The sequence below is a fragment of the Moschus berezovskii genome, chromosome 20, assembly GCF_049115385.1.
Source record: "Moschus berezovskii isolate FMDL1 chromosome 20, NW_MosBer_1.0, whole genome shotgun sequence".
Classification (NCBI taxonomy): domain Eukaryota; kingdom Metazoa; phylum Chordata; class Mammalia; order Artiodactyla; family Moschidae; genus Moschus; species Moschus berezovskii.
In genome coordinates, this window is record NC_142479.1 from 29895499 (window position 1) to 29918621 (window position 23123).

Sequence of the window (23123 nt, forward strand, 5' to 3'; positions counted from 1 at the left end):
GAGGGGAGACCTTCCAGGTGGAGGGAATGGCATGGACAGAGGCTGGGCTTGAGCAGCAGTATGGTTTGGAAAAGAAACTACAATCAATTTGGCATGGCTGGAAATTAGAGCAAGGAACTCAACGTAGAGAACCCAGACTGGGAGACTTCCTTGGTGGTTCAGTGGTTAAGATTTTGCCTCCCAATGCAAGGGGTAGGAGGTGCAATCCCTGATGGGGAGTTGAAGATCCCACAAGCCTCAAGGCCAAAAGGAAAAAGACCATAAAACAGAAGCAATATTGTAACAAATTCAAGAAAGACTTTTAAAATGGTCCACATCAAAAAAAAAAAAGTCTTAAAAAAAAAAAAAGAACCCAGCCTGGAGCAGAGGGTTTGAAGGTTTAAAGGGCTGTGAGGAGTTTCCTGAGAAAGGGACTTGGACTTTGCCCTAAGGGCAATGGGGGTGGCCAGCAAAGGATTGTGAGCAGGGAAGTAATACTTGAAAAGATCCCTCCAGGGAATTCCCTGGTGGTCCAGTGGTTAGGACTCCACACTTTGACTGCCTTTGGATCCCTGGTCCAAAAAAAAAAAAAAAAAATGTGTCCAGGAGGCTGGCCTCCCTAACCCTAAGCATAGGGAGATGGGAGGTGACATCCAAGGACTCAATGGACATGAGTTTGAGTAAACCTCTGGGAGTTGATGAAGGACAGGGAATCCTGGTGTGCTGCAGTCCATGGGCTTGCAAAGAGTCGGCCACAGATGAGCAACTGAACAACGATCCAAGGAAGCAGTCATGAGGGCAGCACCACGTAAAGTGGAGAAGGGCACTCCAGGAAGTATTGAGAAGGGGATGCTGTTCCTCCGTCAGGCTTAGGGACATCGCACCCCACTCTGGCAGTGTTCCCAAGTCTCCTAGGGAAGAATTCCTGAACTCCACCAGGACTCTCGCTTCAGGAGACCGCTCCCCTGTCCCTGCCCGGTCCCCGCTGGAAGGAGCGCCACCATCTGGACTTGGAGACCAGCTGTGACATCTGGCAGCTCCTATGAACCTGAGGCCACACGCACCTTTTGCTCTCAGCATTGCCTCTGCCTCACCAGCCAGCCCGTGGCACTCCTCAGCCCCAGGGGAATGTGCAGCTGGGGCCAGCCCACCCCCCAGCAGACAGTGGGACGTGGACCTTGGGTCCCAAGGCCTAGAACTCCTGGGGGATAGGAGTGGCCAGGCTCTCTGATAGCCCTTGTCCCACTCTGAGATGACCTGAGGACCAGCACATTCTGAGCCCTAATGGGGACAGAGGAGAGAAAGGGCACGGTGACCACCCACTTTCACTGGATGCTGCAAGGCCAGGCACTCAGGTTCATGGGCCCTGCTCAAGGGCCCTGAGTCTGCCTGGAGATGACAGTCAGTAGAGGTTGACTGGCATTTACACTCTGCTCTTCACTGTTTAAGACCTCAATACCCGTGACCTCCTCTGAAGTTCCCCAATGGCTCAGTGGGTAAAGAATCTGCCTGCAACGCAGGAGACACAGGAGGCGCAGGTTCGATCCCTGGGATGGGAAGATTCCCCTGAAGAAGAAAATGGCAGCCTACTCCAGTATTCTGGCCTGGAAAATCCCATGGACAGAGGAGCCTGGTGGACTGCAGTCCGTGGGGTCGCGAAGAGTCGGGCACGACTGAGGGACTAAGCACACAACAGCCAGACACTAAGTCAGTGCTGAACAGGATAAGAGCCTGGGAGAGAGCGGTTCAAACCCTGAAGCGTCAAACTCAACTCAGAGGGGCAGGATGAGCTATGGAGGTGAAACTTGACAGAGGGGGCAGCTTTGCAGTAGAGTGTGGAAGGGTTTGGAAGGGTTTCTCGGGGGACAGAACCAAAGCAGTAAAAGCAGAGAGACAGGAAAGCCCCTGACTGACTTGGGAACAACTCAGTGGGTAAGCACAAACTGGGTATGACCAGATGGGTGAGAAGTCGTGTCGAGAAAGTCTTTGAGTGCCAGTCTGAGGAGCCTGGACCTTGCTTAATGGGCGATGGAAGAAGTAAGTGGTGGCGGCTTCTAACTGGAGCGGCATTTTAGGAAGATTAAGTTGGCAGCAGCCCAGGAGAGCAATTCAACTAACACATTGCAAGTGTCCATTCTTTGCCAGACCCTGGCCGAGGTGCTGAGAATACAAAGAGAATAAGACCCAGACCCTGGCCTCCTGGGAGAAAATTAGATAATCCTCTAATTACAGCCCAGTGGGATAAGGGAGGAAGAGCTGTCTGGGGGACTGAGGGTGTAAGATGTACCCCGCCCCAGAGAGGGAGAGGCGGTTCTTTAAGGAACTGATGTTCTGACGGGCGGGGAGCACCCGCACACTGGGCCTGCTACTGGAGAAGCAGGAAAGCCGGGGAGAGGGAAGGAGGGTGGTGAGGGGGGCCCAGGGGTTTGTCTGTGGACACCGTGAGCTAATGAGAAGACAGGGAAGAAACATTCAGGGCTGTAATTACCGCTCAAAACAAATGGCAGCGCCGAGGAGGGTAAACGGAGGTGACGACTTCTCCAGAACCTCGCAGCTTAGACCTCCTCTGCAATAGCAGTTTCCTATCCTGATGTCTCCCTCAGTCAGGCCCACACCCCTCAAGGCACTTTTTCTCCCCAAAGCAAACCTAAAACTGACCCTCACGGTCCCCGTTGCATGCATCCAGCTCCATCTTCTGAGAAACCTGCAAACAGCCCGGAGCTGCTTGAGATGAAGACATGAGTTATTTTTGACTGAGATCCAAGCCCCGGCCCTGAATTCTTTTGTCTTCCCGGAATCCCCCAGTCACGTTTGAAGTCTGCAAGTCCGAACAGCGGGTGCGGCTCAGGGAGGAGACCGACACTTGGAATCCAACCCTCCTCCGTCCGTCCCCAGTTCCAACATTCTTCCATTATTGCCCGCTGTCTCCGAGATCAAACGCAACAAGGCTGCTAAACGGACTTTTTTTTCCTTCTCGCCTTTGTCTCTTCCCCTCTCACTCCAGGGCCCCCAATTTTCCAGGGAACTTAAATCACTGAGAGACGTCTAGGTCCATAGACACCAGATCCTTTCAAAGAGAGGTGTGGGCACCCAAAAGGGAAAAGCTCAGAAAAGCACAGGGGATACTTGCCCAGTTCCAAGATTTAGCCAATTGCACGTGCAGGGAAGGGCTTCCCAGGTGGCTCAGTGATAAAGAATCTGCAATACAGGAGCGGCAGGAGATGTGGATTTGATCCCTGGGTCGGGAAGATCTCCTGGAGGAGGGCATGGCAACCCACTCCAGTATTCTTGTCTGGAGAATCCCATGGACAGAGGAGCCTGGCGAGCTACAGTCTGGGGGTTGCAAAGAGTTGGACTTGACTGAAATGGCTTAGCATGCACGTACATGCAGGGAAACTCTCCGCTGCTCTTCTGAGTCTCCTCTTCCTTCTCTGCCATTTCCTTGGGGGTAGGCTGTCCCCAGGGTCCCATTTCTGGGTTCTCTTTGGGCCGTCAATGCTCCGTGTGACCTCTGGTTACGCCACAGGTAGGCCCTGTGTCCTCAGCAAACAGCACCTTCAAGTTCAGTCGTGTGCTCTCTGATGGATGCTTTCTCCTTCAGAATTCTTTACTCAACCCTCCAAGCCCAGGTGAAAGCACTGCTTCCTCTGGATCACTTGCATTACATTATCTAAGTTTTGCCTTCCTTGTACCCAAATACATATTCCTTGAAGGAGAGATTATGGCTTATTCCAGGTCACACCCATCACAATACACAACACTGCACACGGTAGGAGCCGAACACATGTCTCTTTAATGAAAAACAGAGCATGTCTCTTGATGTGACATGGGGTCTAATTACACAGTTACTAGTCTCAGCCCTTGATAAGAAACAAGTTTTATGTTTTACAGAAAAGATTTCTCTGCATAATAAAAATACAATTGTATCTCTGCTGCCTTTATTTCAAAGCACTTACATATTCGTCATTTCATTTCATCCTCAAAAAGCCGGCCTTTTTGAGGTGGCAGAACAGATACAAAGCAGGGACAGTTAAGATTCCCTGGACCCAGAGGGGGTTTGATTCTCCATTCCTCTCATCACATTTCTTTTTCTTTTTTTAAATGAACATGAGGCTTTCTGGGGTTCTCTGTTGCTGCGTGGGCTCTTCTCTAGTTGTGGCGAGAAGGGGCTACTCTCCAGTTGCGGTGTGAAGGCTTCTCATTGTGGTGGCTTCCCTTGATGCGGAGCACGGGCTCTAGGGCACGCCGGCTTCAGCAGCTGCAGCATGTGGGCTCAGCGGCTGTGGCTCCCGGGCTCTAGAGCATGGGTTCAGTAGTTGTGGTGCATGCGCTCAGCTGCTCCATGGCATGTGTAATCTTCCCAGACAAGGGATCGAACCCATGTCTCCTGCATTAGCAGGTGGATTCTTTACCACCGAGCCACCAGGGAAGCCCCCAGATTTCTGATTTTAAGAGTGAAAGATGGACTTTCCTGGCAATCCAGTGGCTAATACTCCATGCTCCCATTGCAAGGGGCTGGGGTTTGATTCTTGGTCAGGGAACTAAGATCCTGCGAGCTGCACCACATGGCCAAAAAAAAAAGAGTTAAATGCACAAGTCCTGAAAACAACCTGCAGTGACCTTCTCCCAGGGCAAGTAGGTGGGGCTTGTCCAGCTGTAGGCTGGTAGAAATCAGAACATTGGGAGGGTCTCTGGCTGTGAAGCAAAAGCCATTGGACTGTTTTCTGCTTTGTTGCTGTTAAGCTGTGTGTGTGGTGTGCCCAGGAGGGGGAATGGTTTGCTGTCACTCTACGTTGCACAGAGCCAGATGGGAGCTCGTGCAGAGTGAAAGGGACAGAGTCTGGAGGCAATCTGCCACAAAGCCTGTGGTAAATTTCCTGCTTGAGCATCTACTCCATGAGGACAAGCACTTGGTTCTGTTTGCTGACAGCAGAATCTTTGACTTCTAAAATGATTCCTGGCACCTGGAAGGTTCACAGCAAGCACCTGCTCAAATAGATGGGGGGAAAGTGGAAGGAGTGACAGATTTAATTTTCTTGGGCTCCAAAATCACTGGGGACAGTGATGGCAGCCATGAAATTAAAAGACGCTTGCTCCTTGGAAGAAAAGCTATGACAAACCTAGACAGCATATTAAAAAGCAAAGACATCACTTTGCCGACAAAGGTCAGTCTAGTGAAAACTATGACTATTTCCAGTCGTCATATATGGATGTGAGAACTGGACTATAAAGAAGGCTGAGCGCTGAAGAATTGATGCTTTCCAACTGTGATGCTGGAGAAGACTCTTTGAGAGTCTCTTGGACAGCAAAGAGATCAAACCAGTCAATCCTAAAGGAACTCAACCCTGAATATTCACTGGAAGGACTGATGCTGAAGCTGAAGCTCCAATCCTTGGGCCACCTGATGAGAAGAGCCGACTCGTTGGAAAAGACCCTGATGCTGGGAAAGATTGAGGGCAGGAGGAGAAGGGGGCGAGGCTGGATGGCATCACTGACTCAGTGGACATGAATTTAGGCAAACTGCGGGAGACAGTGAAGGACAGGGAAGCCTGGTGCGCTGCAGTCCATGGGGTTGCAGAGTCCGACACGACTGAGTGACTGAACGACAACAACCTGTTCAATGAACAAACCTCTCCCTATTTCTCCTTCTGCGGGCCTGGGGAGGGTTCCCAGATGTCAGAATTCCTAGGAATGCAGCCCAGGGTTTGGCCTCAGAAGACTTCCTCAGCCTCCTTCAGGGAGAACGTCGGTGAGTCCAGCATCTGCTCTGGTGAAGGATGCCTTGGGGTCCTTTCTGATGATGAGGATGCAGCAGCAGCAGCCGACCATCCTGGAGCTCCAGATCCAGGATGGCCAGGGGCAACCAGCGCAAGGGAGACTGAACAGAAACATGGCAGCGGTGGCAACAGCAGCAGCAGCAGGAATGCCAAGCACAGGAGTGAGACAGTGGGCACGCAAATCTGCTTCCTCCATCTCTCAGCCACTCCGCCCAAGTGAGGCTGTGTGAGAACTTCTCAGTACACATTGTAAATACCATCTGTCACACTGCCTGCCCAGACGCGGCCTTCCTCCCTGGAAGGGAGTCATGCTTTATTATTTATGCAGCATGCACCCTACTTAAGTGCCGTGTCACTGAGAGAGGGGAAAGAAAAGCCCAAAAGAGTCCAGGACTCCGGGGATCCGTCCCTCAGATAGCAGCTGGTCAGGGGGGCTTGGCCATTATTTTTCTGGAGTGCGAGGTTCGCTCCAGGTCTCCTGGGGATTAAGAGGTCTGCGTCCTCGCCCTAGTTCTGCCACCGGCTTGCTGTGCGACCTTGGGCAAAGCAGCTCAACCCCATGGGCCTCCGTCTTCTCATCTGTAAATGCAGAGGTCAGACTAGATGACTTGTGACATCTCCTCTGGCTCTGAAATTCAATTGTTTTCATTCTAATCCTTCATCCTCCTGCTGCTGGCTCAGAAGCCTGATCATTTCTGGTCAGCCCTTCTACCCAGTCTGGAGAGGACAAATGCACATCAGGATGGGACTCCTCAGCACCTGCGAGCGGGCCCAGGAGTCCGCAGGCCTGGGTTCATGTCCAAGCTCTGCCCACTATGTAGACAGGTGACCCTGGGGAAGGCACAGGTTCCTAACCTCAGTTCTGTCTTTTGCAAACCATGTGGGTGGGACTAGGGGATTTCAGTAGGAAAATCTTGCAATTCTGCAATGTCTGGTCTTCCCCTCCAAAACACTGCCAATGAGCATTTTTACAGGCTGAGGCTCCAGACACAGAGATGAATTAGACCCTCACTGAGGTCTAAGTCAGGTGGAGGAGACATGCTAAAAAGCTAGAGAAAAAAAAAAAAACAGTACAACACAATGGGTACTGGGTAGAGATGTATGCAAAGCATGTGGCGGCAGAAAGGAGGTCCTAGTAAGTGATGCCAGAGCTGAATCTTAAGAGACCACCAAGTAGGAGTTGGCCAGGTGGATGAAGCTTGATGCGTTCAAGACAGAGGGAACTGCATGTACTGAGGCAGGAAGGTGTGAATCTGCATAGAAACTGCCCGCTCGTTGTTAGGGTGATGGAGACATTCTGGGAGTTTCTGCACTGACTGCTTCCTCTCCCACCCCTTTGGAACAATCCAGCACTCCCCGAATGAGGCTGAGGGGGGCTTATGGTTGATGACTCCGCTTGGCCCCCCTGTCCATAAAGCATCGTCACCAAGGAGATGAGAGACTCACAAGGCTCCCCTTCCATCTCCTGCCTTTCTCTATTCTCTAAATTAGAATCGGGAAAGCAGGCTGGAAATAGGGGGCTGGCTTGCGAGTGGCTCCAAGGTGACCCATAATTCTCCAGCCTTGTACACCATCAGGCTGGGTCAGGGGAGGGACATGGCTTTGTGCAAAATGGGGACCCAGCGGCTGGCTGGTGCGGGCAGTCTGTCTGGGTTTGCTGGGCAGCCTCCCACGTGCGGCCGGAGCACGTGATCTGTCCTACAGCTGTGGCGGCCTGTTGTGGCTCCTCAGGGAGTGGGCCGAGTCCTCTGCAGAGAGATGGAGTTAACCTGTCCCTTCTCCGTGAAGGACGTCCTACAACGGAAATGTGCTTGTCCTCTCAGCTGCTCAAGCTGGTGGCTGCGGCGGAGGCAGCTCCGGTCTGCAGCTTGTATGCCGCAGCTTGTATGCCTGCTCTGCATACTCCCAAATACACAAGAACAGCAGAGAGGAGACACGCAGGCGTCCGAGACATCCGTTAGCTGTGAACAGCCTCATAGGCTGCGAGCCATGGGGTTAACCAGGCTCGGGAAAAGCCAGTGAAGCGCCAACAAGCATTCTACTGGCGTGGTTCACTGCAACAATTTATATCCAAGAGGAAGGGGCTGCAAGCCAGGGAAATACCAGAACCGCTGAAGGAGCGGGCACATTTGCCAGATGGTTCCTGGGGCACAGTTGTATCTGCAGAGGAACGGTCTGCGGTGGGAGGTCCTTTCACGGGAGAGCAGAGGCGCAGGCTGATGGCTCATTCATTATCCCAGGGCTCCTCTGGAGGAGGCTGGTGGTTGGAGCACACCCACGCTCGTCCTCGCTTCCCAGAACCTTGAGGCTCTGACTGCCTGAGGTTGAGGTGGCCAGGGGAATCGGGCCTCTCCAAGCACTCCAAGCTCTGTGTCTTTAGATGCCCGCCACCTGTATCTTCCTTCCCAGTTTAAGCCCGTCAGTCCATCTTCCCAACTGCCAGCTGTCACTCTCTCCTTAATGTAACTGCATTTAGTCAATTACACAGCTGGGGCTCCTATGCTGTGAGTTTGGCTGTGCCTCCAGGACTGAACTGTGAGGTAATGGGGAAGAGGCTGGGAGTGGGTTTGAAATTATTTGCTACATTAGCACCGAATTTGCCAGAGCTTGTTGTTTTCCCCTGATAACACATGTGTCTCCTTTGTCCTCCTCCGTGGAACTAGATTGCAAAAAGTAGGGGCTATGTCTGTCTTGGCTTTGCTACATATTCCAAGTGGATGGATGGGTCAAAGCCTGAATCCCAAAGATACCCCTGAGGGCCTTGGTTGCAGGGTAGCAGGGGGAGGGTGAGTGGGCAATCCATACAAAGGCATCCTGACAGCGAAGCCCAGTGGTACCTTTTGACTAGTGGTCTGTGACCTGCCCCTGCATAAGGACAGCAGCAGAGTCTGTGTGTCATGAGGCTGACCACTTATCAGGGTACCTATAAGAGTCCATGCTACAGCAGGACCTCCACAAGGAAAGGATGCCTTTAGAATCACCTCATTTTCTCTACCTCTGAGAACGATGCCCTTTGACATGGCATCCAGGGGGTTAGTGGAAAACACATCTTTATTCATACAGACTTCCATTTGCATCTAGCAAGATAACCTCCAGCAGGTTAGTTCATTTAGGCTCAATGAGCCTTAGTTTCTGTGGATTTGAATGAGGCTAATATGATGCAGGGCTTCCTTCCCAGGAGGTGCTAGTGGTAAAGAATCCACCTGCCAACGCAGGAGACTCAAGAGATGTGGGTTTGATCCGTGGGTTGGGAAGATCCCATGGAGTAGGAAATGGCAACCCACTCCAGTATTCTTGCATGGGAAATCCCCTGGACAGAGGAGCCCGACAGGCTCCATGGGGTCGCAAGAAGTTGGAAATGACTGACTGAGCACACACACACATACACACATGACACAACTTGCCACATGTAGTAAGAAGGAAGAGACAGTGCCTGGCACAGAGTACCTCTCAACTGGCACCCTCTTTCTCCTGGATACTTAATACAAGGTGTTGAATACATGAATAATTATTTCAGAGATTAATACACTTTAACATCTTTCCTGATCCCTTCACATTCTGAAAAGCCCATATATTGCCTTTTTTTTTCCCCAAACCAAGGAAACAAATTTGCAGTTTACAGCACTGGGGTCTAAAGTGTTATCCAAAAGATGGAGAAGTATCTGAGTTTATTTTTAAAAGAAAATACAAAGAAACTAGCTTGGGAAACAGTGCCACAAGATTTTATGTTTGACCTCTTTCTCCCCTCGACCCAGGAGGCACACAGTTGGTGCCTAATAATTGCACACCAAAGGCTTGGCCTTCTGAGGCTTGGGAGTTGCAAGACTGGCTGGGAACCACATGAAGTCCTAGAGCCACAGTGTCCTCTAGTGGGGAAAAGTAGCCACAGCACCCCACAGAGCCAACAGAGCTGCACAAAGTCCCAGGCTGGCAGTTCCCTAAAGGGCTCTGGGATAGGCTCCAGGGTGCAGCCACCAAGACTTGCAGGGCTGTCTTCATGACTGGGAAATACAAACAAATGAACAACGCATATTCCAGGAAATGCTTTTCTGATTGTATTACTCAGAGACAGCCATACTCGTTCCTTAAAATGACTAGGCATTAGTCAGTGAGTGGGGTCTAGACAATGATTCCAGGCTGCTAGCAACACAAAAAGAAACCAGTCACTGGCTTCCTCGGATGGAAGCACATGGTACCTCCTCTGAAGGATGTTTCCAATAGAACTAAACCTGAGTCTGACCTAGTCTCTAGATCTAACCACCAATTCACAGGAAACATATTGATAGTTAACAAATAAACTTACAGAGGAATATGTTGAAACCACCACAGGGATGTGGTTAGAAGAAATTCAGACCATGGAAAACTCTCCAGGACAAATGACCTCGTTTCTTCAGCAATAAATTGCAAAGCAGAGAGGGAAAGGGCTGAATCTTTTTTTGGATCCCGATTTAAACAGAATGGGGAGAAAAACTTCTTTAAACAACTGGGGAAATCTGAACTCTGCATTTTAATCTTGAAAAGTTGTTTATTTTTTTAAAGTGTGAAAATGGTATTATGTTTTTTTTTAAAGATTCCCTATCATTGAGAGGTACACACCAAAACATTTTCAGATGAAATGATGCACTGTCGGAGATTTGTTCAAAAGAATTTCAGAGTGGGTGGGGGAACAGATGAAATAACACTGGTTGAGCTGATGATTGTTGAAGGTGGCTGATGGGTTCGTGAGGGTTCATTATGCTGTCTGCTTTGTTTCTGTTTTTATTTGAACATTTTCATAATTAAAGGTAAAAAAAAAATGCCTACTGGAAATTCTACTTAATTCTCAAGAGAACCTGCCCATGGCTCCTTTAAAGCTTTATTCTCTGACTCTACGAGAAAACACAGACTTCCCTGGTGGCTCAGATGGTAGAGTCCGCTTGCAATGCGGGAGACCTGGTTTCAGTCCCTGGGTCGGGAAGAGCCCCTGGAGGAGGAAGTGGCAACCCACTCCAGTATTCTTGCCTGGAGAATCCCATGGATATAGGAACCTGGCGGGCTCCAGTCCATGGGGTCGCAGAGTCGGACACAACTGAAGACTAAGCATAGCACATGAGAAAACCAGAGCCCACTGTTTGACAACTTCTATAGGATAGGGTGTTAGGGATTTCTTTCACCTGGAACACTTGAGAAATACCATCAGAATCAGATGAACTGCTGTGCTTTACAGCTGTACCATTTGAAAGAGCTTCTGTTATTTTTTTTTAATAATTTTATGTATTTGTTTTTGGTTGTGCTGGCTTTCTCTAGTTGCAGCGAGCAGGGACTGCTCCTTGTTACGGTGCATGGGCCTCTCTTGTGCTGGGGGGCATGGGCTCCAGGCGCACGGGCTTCAGCAGATGCGGCATGTGGGCTCAGCAGTTGCAGCACGTGCACATGGCTTAGCTGTTCTGCGCCATGTGGGAACTTCCTGGACCAGGGATTGAACCCATGCCCCCTGCACTAGCAGGCAGATTCTTATCCACTGAGCCACAAGGGCAGTCCTGTTCTTTTATTTACTCCTGGATAACAGGGTGGGAAGAGGCCGAGAACCAGTGGATACATCTTCTAAGGGACTGCTGACAGCGCTCTGATACGGGGGTAGGGGTTGGTCCCATGCCCTCTACAGTCTCTAGATGACCTGCACAACCCTCTCTCCTCACCGATAACTCTTGGCCCAAAACTCCCCCCAAGAAGGCAGTGGGCATCAGAGCACTGGTGAGTGGACAGGTGGACTCAGCAAACTCCGGCCTCCTTCTTAACCCTCACGCTCTCCTCTGCCGCTGGCTTACATAAACACAGCTGTATCAGCAGCCCGCCAGCTGCCAACTCTCCTAGAAGATATTCGGCATTTTTCCTCTTCTGGCTAAAAATAAGTGCCAGGCTCTCCTGAGCATCTGCAGGTGCTGTGCTCACTCTGTCATGCTGGGGTTTTCTTAAGGTGCTCTAATTCAGAAATGTGGAGCTGCCTGTGCCAAGCCCAAGCCAGAAACTCTGTTCCTTCTTTTGGGATGTGGTCCTAAGCAAAAATTAGAGCGGAAAGGCGCTTAAGAGGGCTTCCCTGGTGACTCAGATGGTAAAGAATCTGCCTGCAATGCAGAAGACCCAGATTTGATTCCTGGGTTGGGAAGATCCCCTGGAGAAGGGAATGGCAACCCGCTCCAGTATTCTTGCCTGGAGAATCCCATGGACAGAGGAGCCTGGTGGGCTACAGTCCATGGGGTCACAAAGAGTTGGACATGACTGAGCGACTAACACACACACATGAAGCCACTGCCAATGGGTAGTAACCTCAATCAAGGCATCTGACAGGGGACACTGGTTCAAGCCCCAGTCTTGCTACTCAGCTGGATCCATAACAGGTTACCCACATTCCTTTAGCTGAAGCTCTGTTGTATTTTTAATGAGGATGATGATAATACTATATATACCTCTTGGATATGAGAACTAAATATGTGAAAAGGACTTTGGAAACAGCTCTATAAAATGTGCTAATTTCCCCTCCTTTTTATTATACTCTCCCACCCACCCCTTTGCGCTAACAGGCTTTCTTTATGTATTCACTAAACAAATATCTGAGTGTTTGCTATGTGCCAGGCACTGTGCAAGAAGCTGAGGATAAAGCCGTGAACAAAACAGAAAACAAATGCTGCCCTCACAGAGTTTACAGTGTTGGGGAAACAACTAACAAAATTAATTATATTAAAAAAGTATAGTATGAAGAGTGGTGATAAGCGTAATAGAGAAAGATAAAGCAAGAATTCAGGATAGAACTACCATATGATCAAGCAGTCCCCCTCCTGGGCACATATCCAGAAAAAATAAAAACTTTAATTCTAAAAGATACATGCATCTCAGCACTCACAGCAGCAATATTTACAATGGAACCAAGACATGGAAACAACCTAAGTGTCCATTGATAGATGAATGTATAAGGAAGTTGTGGTATTTATATATGCAATGGACTATTACTCAGTCATAAAAAGAATGAACAATTGCCATTTGCAGCAACATGGGTGGAACTAGAGAAGACTGTTCAATAGGAAAAGGATAGTGTTTCCAACAAATGGTGCTGAAATAACTGAATATCCACATGCAAAGCAGATATTCAGTGTATATCAACTCACATAACATAAAAATTAACTCAAAATGGACCAAAGGTTTGAATGTATATAAGAGCTAAAACTCTTAGAAGAAAACATAGGTATAAATATTGGTCACTTTGGGTTAGGCAACAGTTTCTTTGATATGTTACCAAAAGCACAAACACAACAAACACATAAGTAAATTAGACTTCTTCAAAATTAAAAACTTATGTGTTTCAAAGGTCTCTACTAAGAAAATGAAAAGACAGAATGAGAAAATAAACACTTACAACTTAATAATAAAAAGATAACAATTTTTAAATAGGCAAAGAACTAAGACATTTTTCTAAAAAGGACATACTAATAACCGATAAGCCCATGAAAAGATGCTCAGCATCACTAGTCATTAGAGAAATGCAAATCAAAACCACAGTGACATACCAGAAGACATGGGAGAAACTTTCAGGCAATGCTATTATAAAGGGAACAGAAGGTGGGGGATGAGAAGATAATTTTTTTAAATGGCAGAAGTAACAATATATTTGTATAAGAACATCCAGGGGAAGGTGACTCTCTAACACCCAGAGAACATCCAATGGTTAGAGCTCTGAGTTCTTACTGCGGAGGGCCTGGGTTCAGTCCCTGGTTAGGGAACTAAGATCCATGAGCCAAAACAAACAAATCCAGAAGAAAGGAAAAAAAAAAAAGTTGATGATGGTGGGGGGTGGGGAGAGAGAGACAAAGAGAGAAAAAGAATTGCTGGAGGATGCAGGTGAGAGGAGCTGGAAGCTAGTGCTGAAGTAATGGGGCTGCCGTGTGGACAGTTTACCTGTAGTAACAGCCGAGAAAGGACAACGGACACATACAAAATGCTGACATATATGGTGTGGGAGCTACGGAGGTTCTCTTCCAAGTGCCTTCCTTCAGAGAACTCAGTCTGTTTTCCTTGACCATCGTGCTTATAGCCTCCTATCTCAACTCACACCTTCAATGAAAGCAAACTAGCTTCAAAGAAAATTAGCAAGCCAACAAGCAAACCAATCCCCAGAAATTATCTGCCCTGGTACCGTTCATGCCACTCAAACTGGTCATTCTTTTACCCTGAATTCTTGCAACAATGTTATTTATTTCTGTTATTTTAATCTATTTTTAAATTAAATTTTATTATTGAAGAGTAATAGTTGCACAAAAGAAAATCCAAAAGTTCAGAAGCCAATCTCTCTTACCTCAAGGACAGTTTATTGTATATCTTCTAAGAGATAATCTACATATGTGAGACCATATGTGTGTATATTTGCATATGTCTCCCTCACTGCTTTTTTAAACCACAAATGGTAACTAGACTTTCTGTTCTGCATCTTGCTGTTTTCACTGAATATGCATCTTGGAGATTGCCTCATATCAGTAGAGACAGCATTGCCTCATTCTTTTACATAACTACTATGATGTGATGGTTTTAAAAAATGTTCACACGTCTTTGATAGTCCTACTTTCAAGAAGTGGAGCTTCAGGAACTTCGCTGGTGGTCCAGTGGCTAAAACTCTGCACTCCCAATGCAGGGGGATTGAATTCAACCCCTAGTCAGGGAATTAGATCCCACAGGCTGCAAGGAAAAAGATCCTGCACACCACAGTGCAGACTGAAGAGCCCGTATGCCATAACTAAGACCTGGTGCAGCCAAATAAACAATCAAATATTTTTCAAAAAACAAGAATTCGAGCTTCTACTGTAAGGGCATGCACGCATGATCAGTTGCTTCAGTCGTGTCTGACTCTTTGCAACCTATGGACTGTAGCCGTCAGACTTTTCTGTCCATGGGAATTGTTCAGGCAAGAATACTAGAATAGGTTGCCATGCCCTTCTCCAAGGGATCTTCCCGACCCAGGGATCAAACCTAAGTCTCCTGCATCAAAGGCAGATTCTTTACCACTGAGCCACCAGGGAAGCCCCTATTGCAAGGGACTCAGGTTCAATCTCCGGTTGGGGAATTAAGATCCCACATATTTTTCAGTGAGGCCAAACAAAACAAAACAAAATAAAAGGTGGGGTTTGAATCTCTTCCCCTTAAGTTTGGGCTGGACTGAGTAACTCCTAATAAACAGAATATGGCAGAAGCAATGTGCAACTTCCAAGACAAGGTCATGAAAGAGTGCAGGTTCCCCCTTGCTCTCTAGTTCCTGACTCACTTGCTCCGTGGTGAAGCGAGCTGCCTGCGGTGTCACTCAAGCAGCCCTATGGGAAGAGGCCCGAGTGGTAAGGAACTGAGCCTTCCAGCCAATAGCCCTGTGAGCCAGCCATCTTGGAAAGGGGTCCTCAGGCCCGAGTCAAGCCTTCAGATGACAGCAACCTAATTACAGACTCTGAACCACAAGCGCCTGACTAAACCGCTCCTAAATGTCTGACCCACAAAAACAGTGAGGTAACGAATATACTAATTTAAGACAAGCAGGTCCTGTCTCTTCCATCAACATATTTCAATCTGAAAATCCCTTGTTGGCCATAAAGCCTGTCATGAATGTAAAGTTACTGAATATAATCCTCTCTTGTCCCGTTGGCTGTCCCTGCCTCCCTAACGACCATCAGCATGTACACCTGAACTTGATCAAACCAGGCTGCTCTGCGGTAAATCAGTGTGGCAGGTGGGACTTTGGACTAAGTCTGTGCTGGCCGCTCTCATGTGTTCTCAGGTGATGATTTTCCCCAGAGAAGCTGGTATTTTCATCAGGGCTCCTACCAGCAATTTTCTGGGTTAGTGTGAGAGCCATATAATTTTAAGTTTTTTGAAATGTTTCCACTTAGTTCAGAAAGTGAAGTCTAAGAAACAGATCTGACTTTCTGGGCTTTCCAGTCTCTGCTCCTGCCCTGGGCAGACCTCCCTGCAGTGTAGAGAGAATCTGTCAACTGTACTCTGAAGAGGAGGAAGAAAAAAAAAAAAAAGGATCTAGTCTTTTCCCCGGAGTGGGAAAGCAGCTAATAGCATTCAGATATTTTGAGATGAAACTGTTACCATGGGAATGTTTCCATATCTCTCCCTTAATAATGATGGGTAGAAACAATGAACAGAACAGCTCTCAGAATTCTAGAAATAAAGGAAACAAGGAAAGGAAAATGAAGCTAGAAGAACAGATTCCCAAGAAAAGATTGATGAGTTCAGTCAAAACTCTGCCCTGGGTGCATTCGAGGAGAATGGGGGATGGGGAGTTCACAGTTCAGCCTTTTTTCTCCCAGTATCACGGTTCCCATATAGGCTGGAGAGGTGTAATCTGGAGGTGGATGGGGGTGATTCTTCAGTACTGCTGGTAAGGGGGCTAAGTTGCTCTTTCCTTCTAGGGCTTTGTAGGCGGGGGAGGGGGAGGGAGTGGGGAAGGAAAACGAGACCTAACAAATCCTGATGCTTCTAACGTCTCCATTTCTGATCTGGCAAGAGGTCAAAGGGCTTTGATGATCCCCCCCATCCCCAGGGCCTCAGACTGGACCCTGAAGGCAGAAGCATGCTCGTGCACGGACGTTCTCAACTTGCAACCCAGAATGTCCTATGCTGTACTGCCCTCTACAAGGAATCAGAAGTTATTTCTCAACCAAGAAGGGCCCACTACCCTTGCCCTCCACCTCAAATTACCCACTGCTCGAAGCACATATAGGGGTGCTGCCAGCTGGGCTCCTCTCTCTCCAGGACCTTGAGAAATCAAAGGACAGATGACTCACTGATGAGCAAGAGAGGTTATCTTCGGGGACAGGCATTTTACCCTTGTCTGCTAGAACCCCATACCCTCTCTCAGAAGGATTTGTTGCCCTTTGTTGTTTCTGTTTTTTGAGAAGAGGCACCCTAACAGACCCATCCTATCAACGAGATGAATGAGAACCCAACCCGTGAGCTGGGGAATTTAGGAATTCATATTGATAAGTGCATAAAGATACATGCAGGCTTCCCAAGTAGCTCAGATGGTAAAGAATCTGCCTGCAATGAGGGAGACCTGGGTTCGAGAAGATCCCTGAAGAAGGAAATGGCTACACACTCCAGTATTCTTGCCTGGAGAAATCCACGGACAGCAGAGCCTGGTGGGCTACAGTCCAAGGGGTCGCAAAGAGTCAGACACGACTGAGTGACTGACAGACACACACAAAGATAAATGCAGATTGGGTGCCTTCTTTTTTTAAAAAAAATTATTTTTACTTATTTACTTGGCTGTGTGGTCAGGTCTTATCTGTGGCATGCAAGATCTTCACTGCAGTATGTGGGATCTTTTGTTGTGGCAAGTCGGCTTAGTTGTCCCATGGCATGTGGGATCAAACCCGGACCCCTGTGGAAGCTCACAGTCTTAACCACTGGACCGCTGGGGAAGTCCCTGGATGTCCTCTTAATGTAAGCACATTTAAAACATCACACAAAGAGGAAAGAAATAGATACTGCCTCACCAAGTACTCCGACACATGCGGACTGACCTAAGGTCAGGAGGAATGATGATCTGTCAATTCTCCCAGGCCAATGTTTGTTTGAAATATCGAAATCTGGATTGTCCTTTTCTCTTTTGGCTGTGTGGCTTGTGGGATCTTATTTTTCTGGCCAGGGATTCAACCTGCACCCTCGGCAGCAAAAGCTCAAAGTCCTAACCACTGGACAGCGAGGGAATTCCCTCCATTTTGTTCTTGAGAGCTTTAGATCAAATATACCGTAAGCAGCACTTGAGTTGTCCCTTGGAGGCAGTAGGAGCTGGTCAATCCTTATTGGAATGCAGTGTAAAGACCAGATGCCTTATTGGGCTGGGTCCTCCCTCTCCAAACCACCACCCCATGAAGCAACACATACCATTCTCCCTGTTTTGCACACCTTCCAGAACTACATGTTTTCTGTTCCAGAATGTATGATTCACAAAGAGAAAATCCGTTGAAAAATTCGATTTAGCAAAAATATAAGCTCAGCAGAGTGGAGCAGGGAGCTCTAAAAGCAGGTAGCTCCACTGGCACAGAGAAGTCAGCCAGGAGACCTTCCGACAAGTTCCCTTGCCCACTCCCACCTTTTGTGGCCTTGGGAGCTCCACCGTCCTGGCCACGTGAGGGGCTTTTCCTGGCAGATGGCATGCCTCTCTTAATTCTTTTTCACTGACTGCTGGGCAGGCAGAGCTTCTTTATTTTGGTTTTAAAGGCCATTTTTCATAAATAATAACTCACTCCTCAAACGTGGGTCCTAAAATGTGGTAGAATCTTGAGTGCAATGTTAAGATGATACAACTGCACCAGGCTTAAAACTTGGTCCATGTTTCGGCTGACACTGACACTTAACAGGTAACTACAGCTTTCCTGTTGTTTGAGATGAACACCTATTCTGTTTCAAGTACATTATTATTTTTTAAATATTTATTTATTTGGCTGTATCGGGTCTTAGTTATGGCATGAGAGCTCAGTTGCCCTGTAGTATGTGGGATCTTAGTTCCCCAACCAGGAATCGAACCCATGTCCCCTGTATTGGAAGGTGGGTTTTTAACTACTGAATCACCAGGGACATCTCAAGTGCATTATCACACAGGGTATTTTTCAACTCAGCTGCTACCTTGGTATTTTTTAATAGAAGTATGTGTCAAAAATGCTTTACATACCATACTGAAAGGAAATTCTTTCAAAGAGGTGATTGCTGATCTCCAGGCCCAGAAGTAGGAGACACACAGGAACTTGAATTCCTTTAGCCCAAGTGAAACTAACTAAATACTTATGTGTGAACTGTTCAAGGTCCACATTGAACATGGCCTCCATAAAGCTGCTTGGGAGCTCCTCAACTTGAGAAAATTCCCCCTTTGCTTGAATCCCCATTGAACTCGATTTTATCTCTTACAGTTATTATTTTTCTATGCGTAAATGCAGACATTTACATATTAACTCTTGGAAGATAAAAATTTATCTCACCATATTTTATCTTTAGTTCTCACAATACCCAGCCCAGCACTTTATACACAGAAGCCTCCAGATATACATTTCTGAATGAATGAATGGAATCCCTCCTGACAGTGCAGCAGTAGGAGGGAAATCATTGAGTTCATGCTAAGGACAGCTGACCAGATGGCTTGAAGGAAAGCCCCCCCACACACACATCCCATGCTCAACTTTGAAGCCTATGACCACTGGACCTGAATTACCTGAATCTCTGCTGCTCAGTGTCTGATTCTGCTAAGGCCCCTCCCCACAGTGTCTCAGCTATCAGAGCCGTCTCAGCAGAAAATATTTGGCTTTCCCTTTAGTTTGATTCCCTCACTCAGTCCAATAAGCTGCACTGACTTCCACAGAGTTTTAAGGCAAGTAGCCTGCAATTCATTTGTTCGTCTGCTCATTCAAACAAAATATTTATTAAAATACTTAGGGCAACTGTGCCAAGTATTGTTAGAGGCTCTGAGTATACAAATGGTGATTAAAACATCTTGGCATCAATCCTGCTGATGAGCTTTTGGATCTGACTCCAAAAGCAAAGGCAAAATGAACAAGTGGAACTACATCAAGCTAAAAGGCTTCTGCACAGTAGAGGAAATTATCAACAAGATGAAAAGGCAACCTACTGAACAGGAGAAAATATCTGCAAGTCACATATTTGATAAGGAATTAATAACCAAAATACATAAAGAGCTCATGAAACTCAACTGCAAAACAACAATCTGAAAAGGATTAAAAATGGGCAGAAGATCTACATAGACATTTTTCCAAGGAAGACATACAGGTGGCCAACAGGTAACCTGGGAAGATGCTCAACATCACTAATCAGTTCAGTTCAGTTCAGTCGCTCAGTCGTGTCCGACTCTCCGTGACCCGATGAATCACAGCACACCAGGCCTCCCTGTCCATCACCAACTCCCGGAGTACACTCAAATAGGGAAATAAAAATAAAAATCACAATGTGCTATCATTTCACACCTGTTGGAATATAAAAAACACAAGAAATAAATGTTGGCAAGGATATAGCAAAAAGAGAATCCTTGTGCACTGTTGGTGGAAATATAAACTGGTGCAGCCACTACAGAAAACAGTAAGGAGGGTCCCCAAAAAATTAAAAATAGAATTACCTACAATCCAGCAATTCAACTTCTGGATATTTATCTGAAGAAAACAAAAGCACTAACTTGAAAAGAATATGAACCCCCATGTTCATTACATCGTTACTTAACAATAGTCAGATATGGAAACAATCCAAGTGTCCATCAATGGATGAATGGATAAAGACGATGTGGTATATATATACACACAATGGAATATTATTCAGCAATAAAAAAAGGATGAACTCTTGCCATTTGTGACAAACATGGATAGACCTTGAGGGAATTAAGCTAAGCAAAAATAAGTCAAGAGAAAGACAAATATCATACAATTTTACTTTTATGTGGACTCTCAAAATCTGCCCCCACCCAAGCTCAGACTGGTACTGGGGGCTGAGGGTGGGTGAAATGAGTGAAGGCGTCAGAAGGTATAAACATCCAGTTATAAAATAAACAAGTCACGGGGAAGGTCCAGCACAGTGACTATAGTTAGTGATACTGTGCTGCACAATTGAAAGTTGCTAAGTAAACAGATCTTAAAAGTCCTCATTACAAGAAAAATAATTTGTCTCTATGTATAAGATGGATGTTAACTAGACTTATTGTAATGATCATTTCACAATATAGGCAGATAGTGAATCATGCTGCGCACCTGAAACTAATATAACGTCAGTTATATCTCAACTTTAAAACAGACAGACATGGCCCTACACTCACAAAGTTTATACGCAAGCACGGGAAGATATTCAACAAATGAAGGAATACACATGAGGCAAAAAAAGGATGAAACACAGATGGTGAGGTGCTAAGAATTCGGGGTGATGTTTCTGTGAATTTTTTTTTTAAGATTAGATGGTCTGGAAAGATTCCTCTCTGGGGAGGTGACATTTCAACTGAGATGTGAATGACAAAGAATGAGGCAGCTTGGCAAAAATCAGAGAAGAGCATTCCAGGCAGAGAACAGTCAGTGTCCAGGCTCTGAAGCAGGTACACAATAGGTTGAGAAACAAAAGGGAAGGCCAGGAAGCAGGCAAGGAGCACCTCAGGTAGACTTTATAAGGGCAAGGAGTCTAGGCTTTATTTAAGTGTGATGAGGAGACCCTGAAAGATAGTCATGGCAACATGAGAGAACAGATTTTAAAAGGGAAGGATGGGAGTGGGAGACCAATAGTTAACTTGCATTTAGTCCAAGTGGGAAGTCACGGAGGCCCAGACTTAGGTGGTCGTAGTGGAACTGGAGATAAGTGGACACTTACGTAGTTTGGAAGTAGAGCCCACGGGACTTGGTGATGGATTGCAGGGGTGGGGAGAGCAGAAGATAACTTCCAGAGCTTTGCCCTGAGAAACAGTGTAGATGGCAGTGTACTCTGGTAAAATGGGAAAACTGGGAAGGGAATGGTGAGTGCTGGATATCTAGGGCTCTATTTAAGGAGACATCCAAGAGGAAACAATAGGCATCAAACAAAATAGAAGTGTGGATTTCTGGAATGAGGTCAAGGCTGATAAAACTGATTTGGGAGTTACCAGAGGACTGGATTTAAAGCCAAGGTGCTGCTGGTAGCAATGAGCTATACCTACTTCCAGGATCTTGGTTTCTAATAAAATAATAAAAGGACCAGTGTTTCTTAGAGAAATAGTTGAGTCAGGACTAGGACAGGGAAAGGACAGAGGATGCCTGGGAAGTCCATAAGTACAAAAGCTGCCTGGAGCCTCTCTTGTGGAGCCAGAAAGACTGGAGGGCTCAGAAAATAATGGGCACGTGCTGAACCGGCACATGAACCAAGATGAAGGCACCGCTGTTGGCCAAACCTGAGGTAAGAACAACAAGCAGCACTGAGCAACCAAGTAAATGACAGCAATGGATTATGATCCAAGAACAGAGTAAATATACACTAGCCCATAAATCACTGAATAAAGGTACTGTTTCCCCTTACGTAACAATTCCCATTAGTAAATGTAGAAGAAATGACAGAAGTGAAAAATTTGGCAAAAATCACAGTAGTAGCCATTCTCGGCAAAATCGGTAATAGTCAAAATCACAATGAAGGCACCACTTCACTCTCACTAGAATGGTTACAACAACAATCAGTTCAGTTCAGTTCAGTTCAGTCGCTCAGTCGTGTCCGACTCTCCGCGACCCCATGAACCACAGCACGCCAGGCCTCCCTGTCCATCACCAACTCCCGGAGTTCACTCAAACTCATGTCCATCGAGTCGGTGATGCCATCCAGCCACCTCATTCTCTGTCGTCCCCATCTCCTCTTACCCCCAATCGCTCCCAGCATCAGAGTCTTTTCCAGTGAGTCAACTCATCGCATGAGGTGGCCAAAGTATTGGAGTTTCAGCTTTAGCATCAGTCCTTCCAACGAACACCCAGGATTGATCTCCTCTAGAATGGACTGGTTGGATCTCCTTGCAGTCCAAGGGACTCTCAAGAGTCTTCTCCAACACCACAGTTCAAAAGCATCAATTCCTCGGCGATCAGCTTTCTTCACAGTCCAACTCTCACATCCATACATGACCACAGGAAAAACCATAGCCTTGACTATACGGACCTTGGTTGGCAAAGTAATATCTCTGCTCTTTAATATGCTATCTAGGCTGGTCATAACTTTCCTTCCAAGGAGCAAGCGTCTTTTAATTTCATGGCTGCAATCAGCATCCGCAGTGATTTTGGAGCCCCCCAAAATAAAGTCTGACACTGTTTCCACTGTTTTTCCATCTATTCCCCAAGAAGTGATGGGACCAGATGCCATGATCTTCGTTTTCTGAATGTTGAGCTTCAAGCCAACCTTTTCACTCTCCTCTTTCACTTTCATCAAGAGGCACTTTGAGTTCCTCTTCACTTTCTGCCATAAGGGTGGTGTCATCTGCATATCTGAGGTTATTGATATTTCTCAAGGCAATCTTGATTCCAGCTTGTGCTTCTTCCAGCCCAGCATTCCTCATGATGTACTCTGCATATAAGTTATATAAGCAGGGTGACAATATACAACCTTGACGTACTCCTTTTCCTATTATAGCAAAGAGATAATAACAAGGGTCTCAGCAAGGATGTGGAGAAGCAAGAACCCTCACACTGCTGCTACATGTAAAACGGTGTAGCCACTTTGGAAAAAAGTTTGGCAGTTCCTCAAAGACAGAGTTACCAAATGGTCCTGCAATTCCACTCCCGGGTATACACCCAACGGAAATCAAAGCATATGTCCACACAAAAACTTGTATGCAAATCTTCATAGAAGCATCATTCATAC

The 23123-nt window shown here is 46.8% G+C and overlaps 1 protein-coding gene across 1 annotated transcript in view; it reads right to left on the reverse strand.

Moving 5' to 3' along the window:
* Window positions 1-871: 871 nt before the first annotated feature.
* Window positions 872-23123, reverse strand: part of RHOT1 (ras homolog family member T1) — a 91830-nt gene continuing 69578 nt past the window's right edge. The window contains exon 20 of the mRNA XM_055401354.2: window positions 872-22883. Coding sequence (XP_055257329.2) covers window positions 22838-22883 — 46 coding nt within the window. The 3' untranslated portion in view covers window positions 872-22837. The remainder of the gene's footprint in view (window positions 22884-23123) is intronic.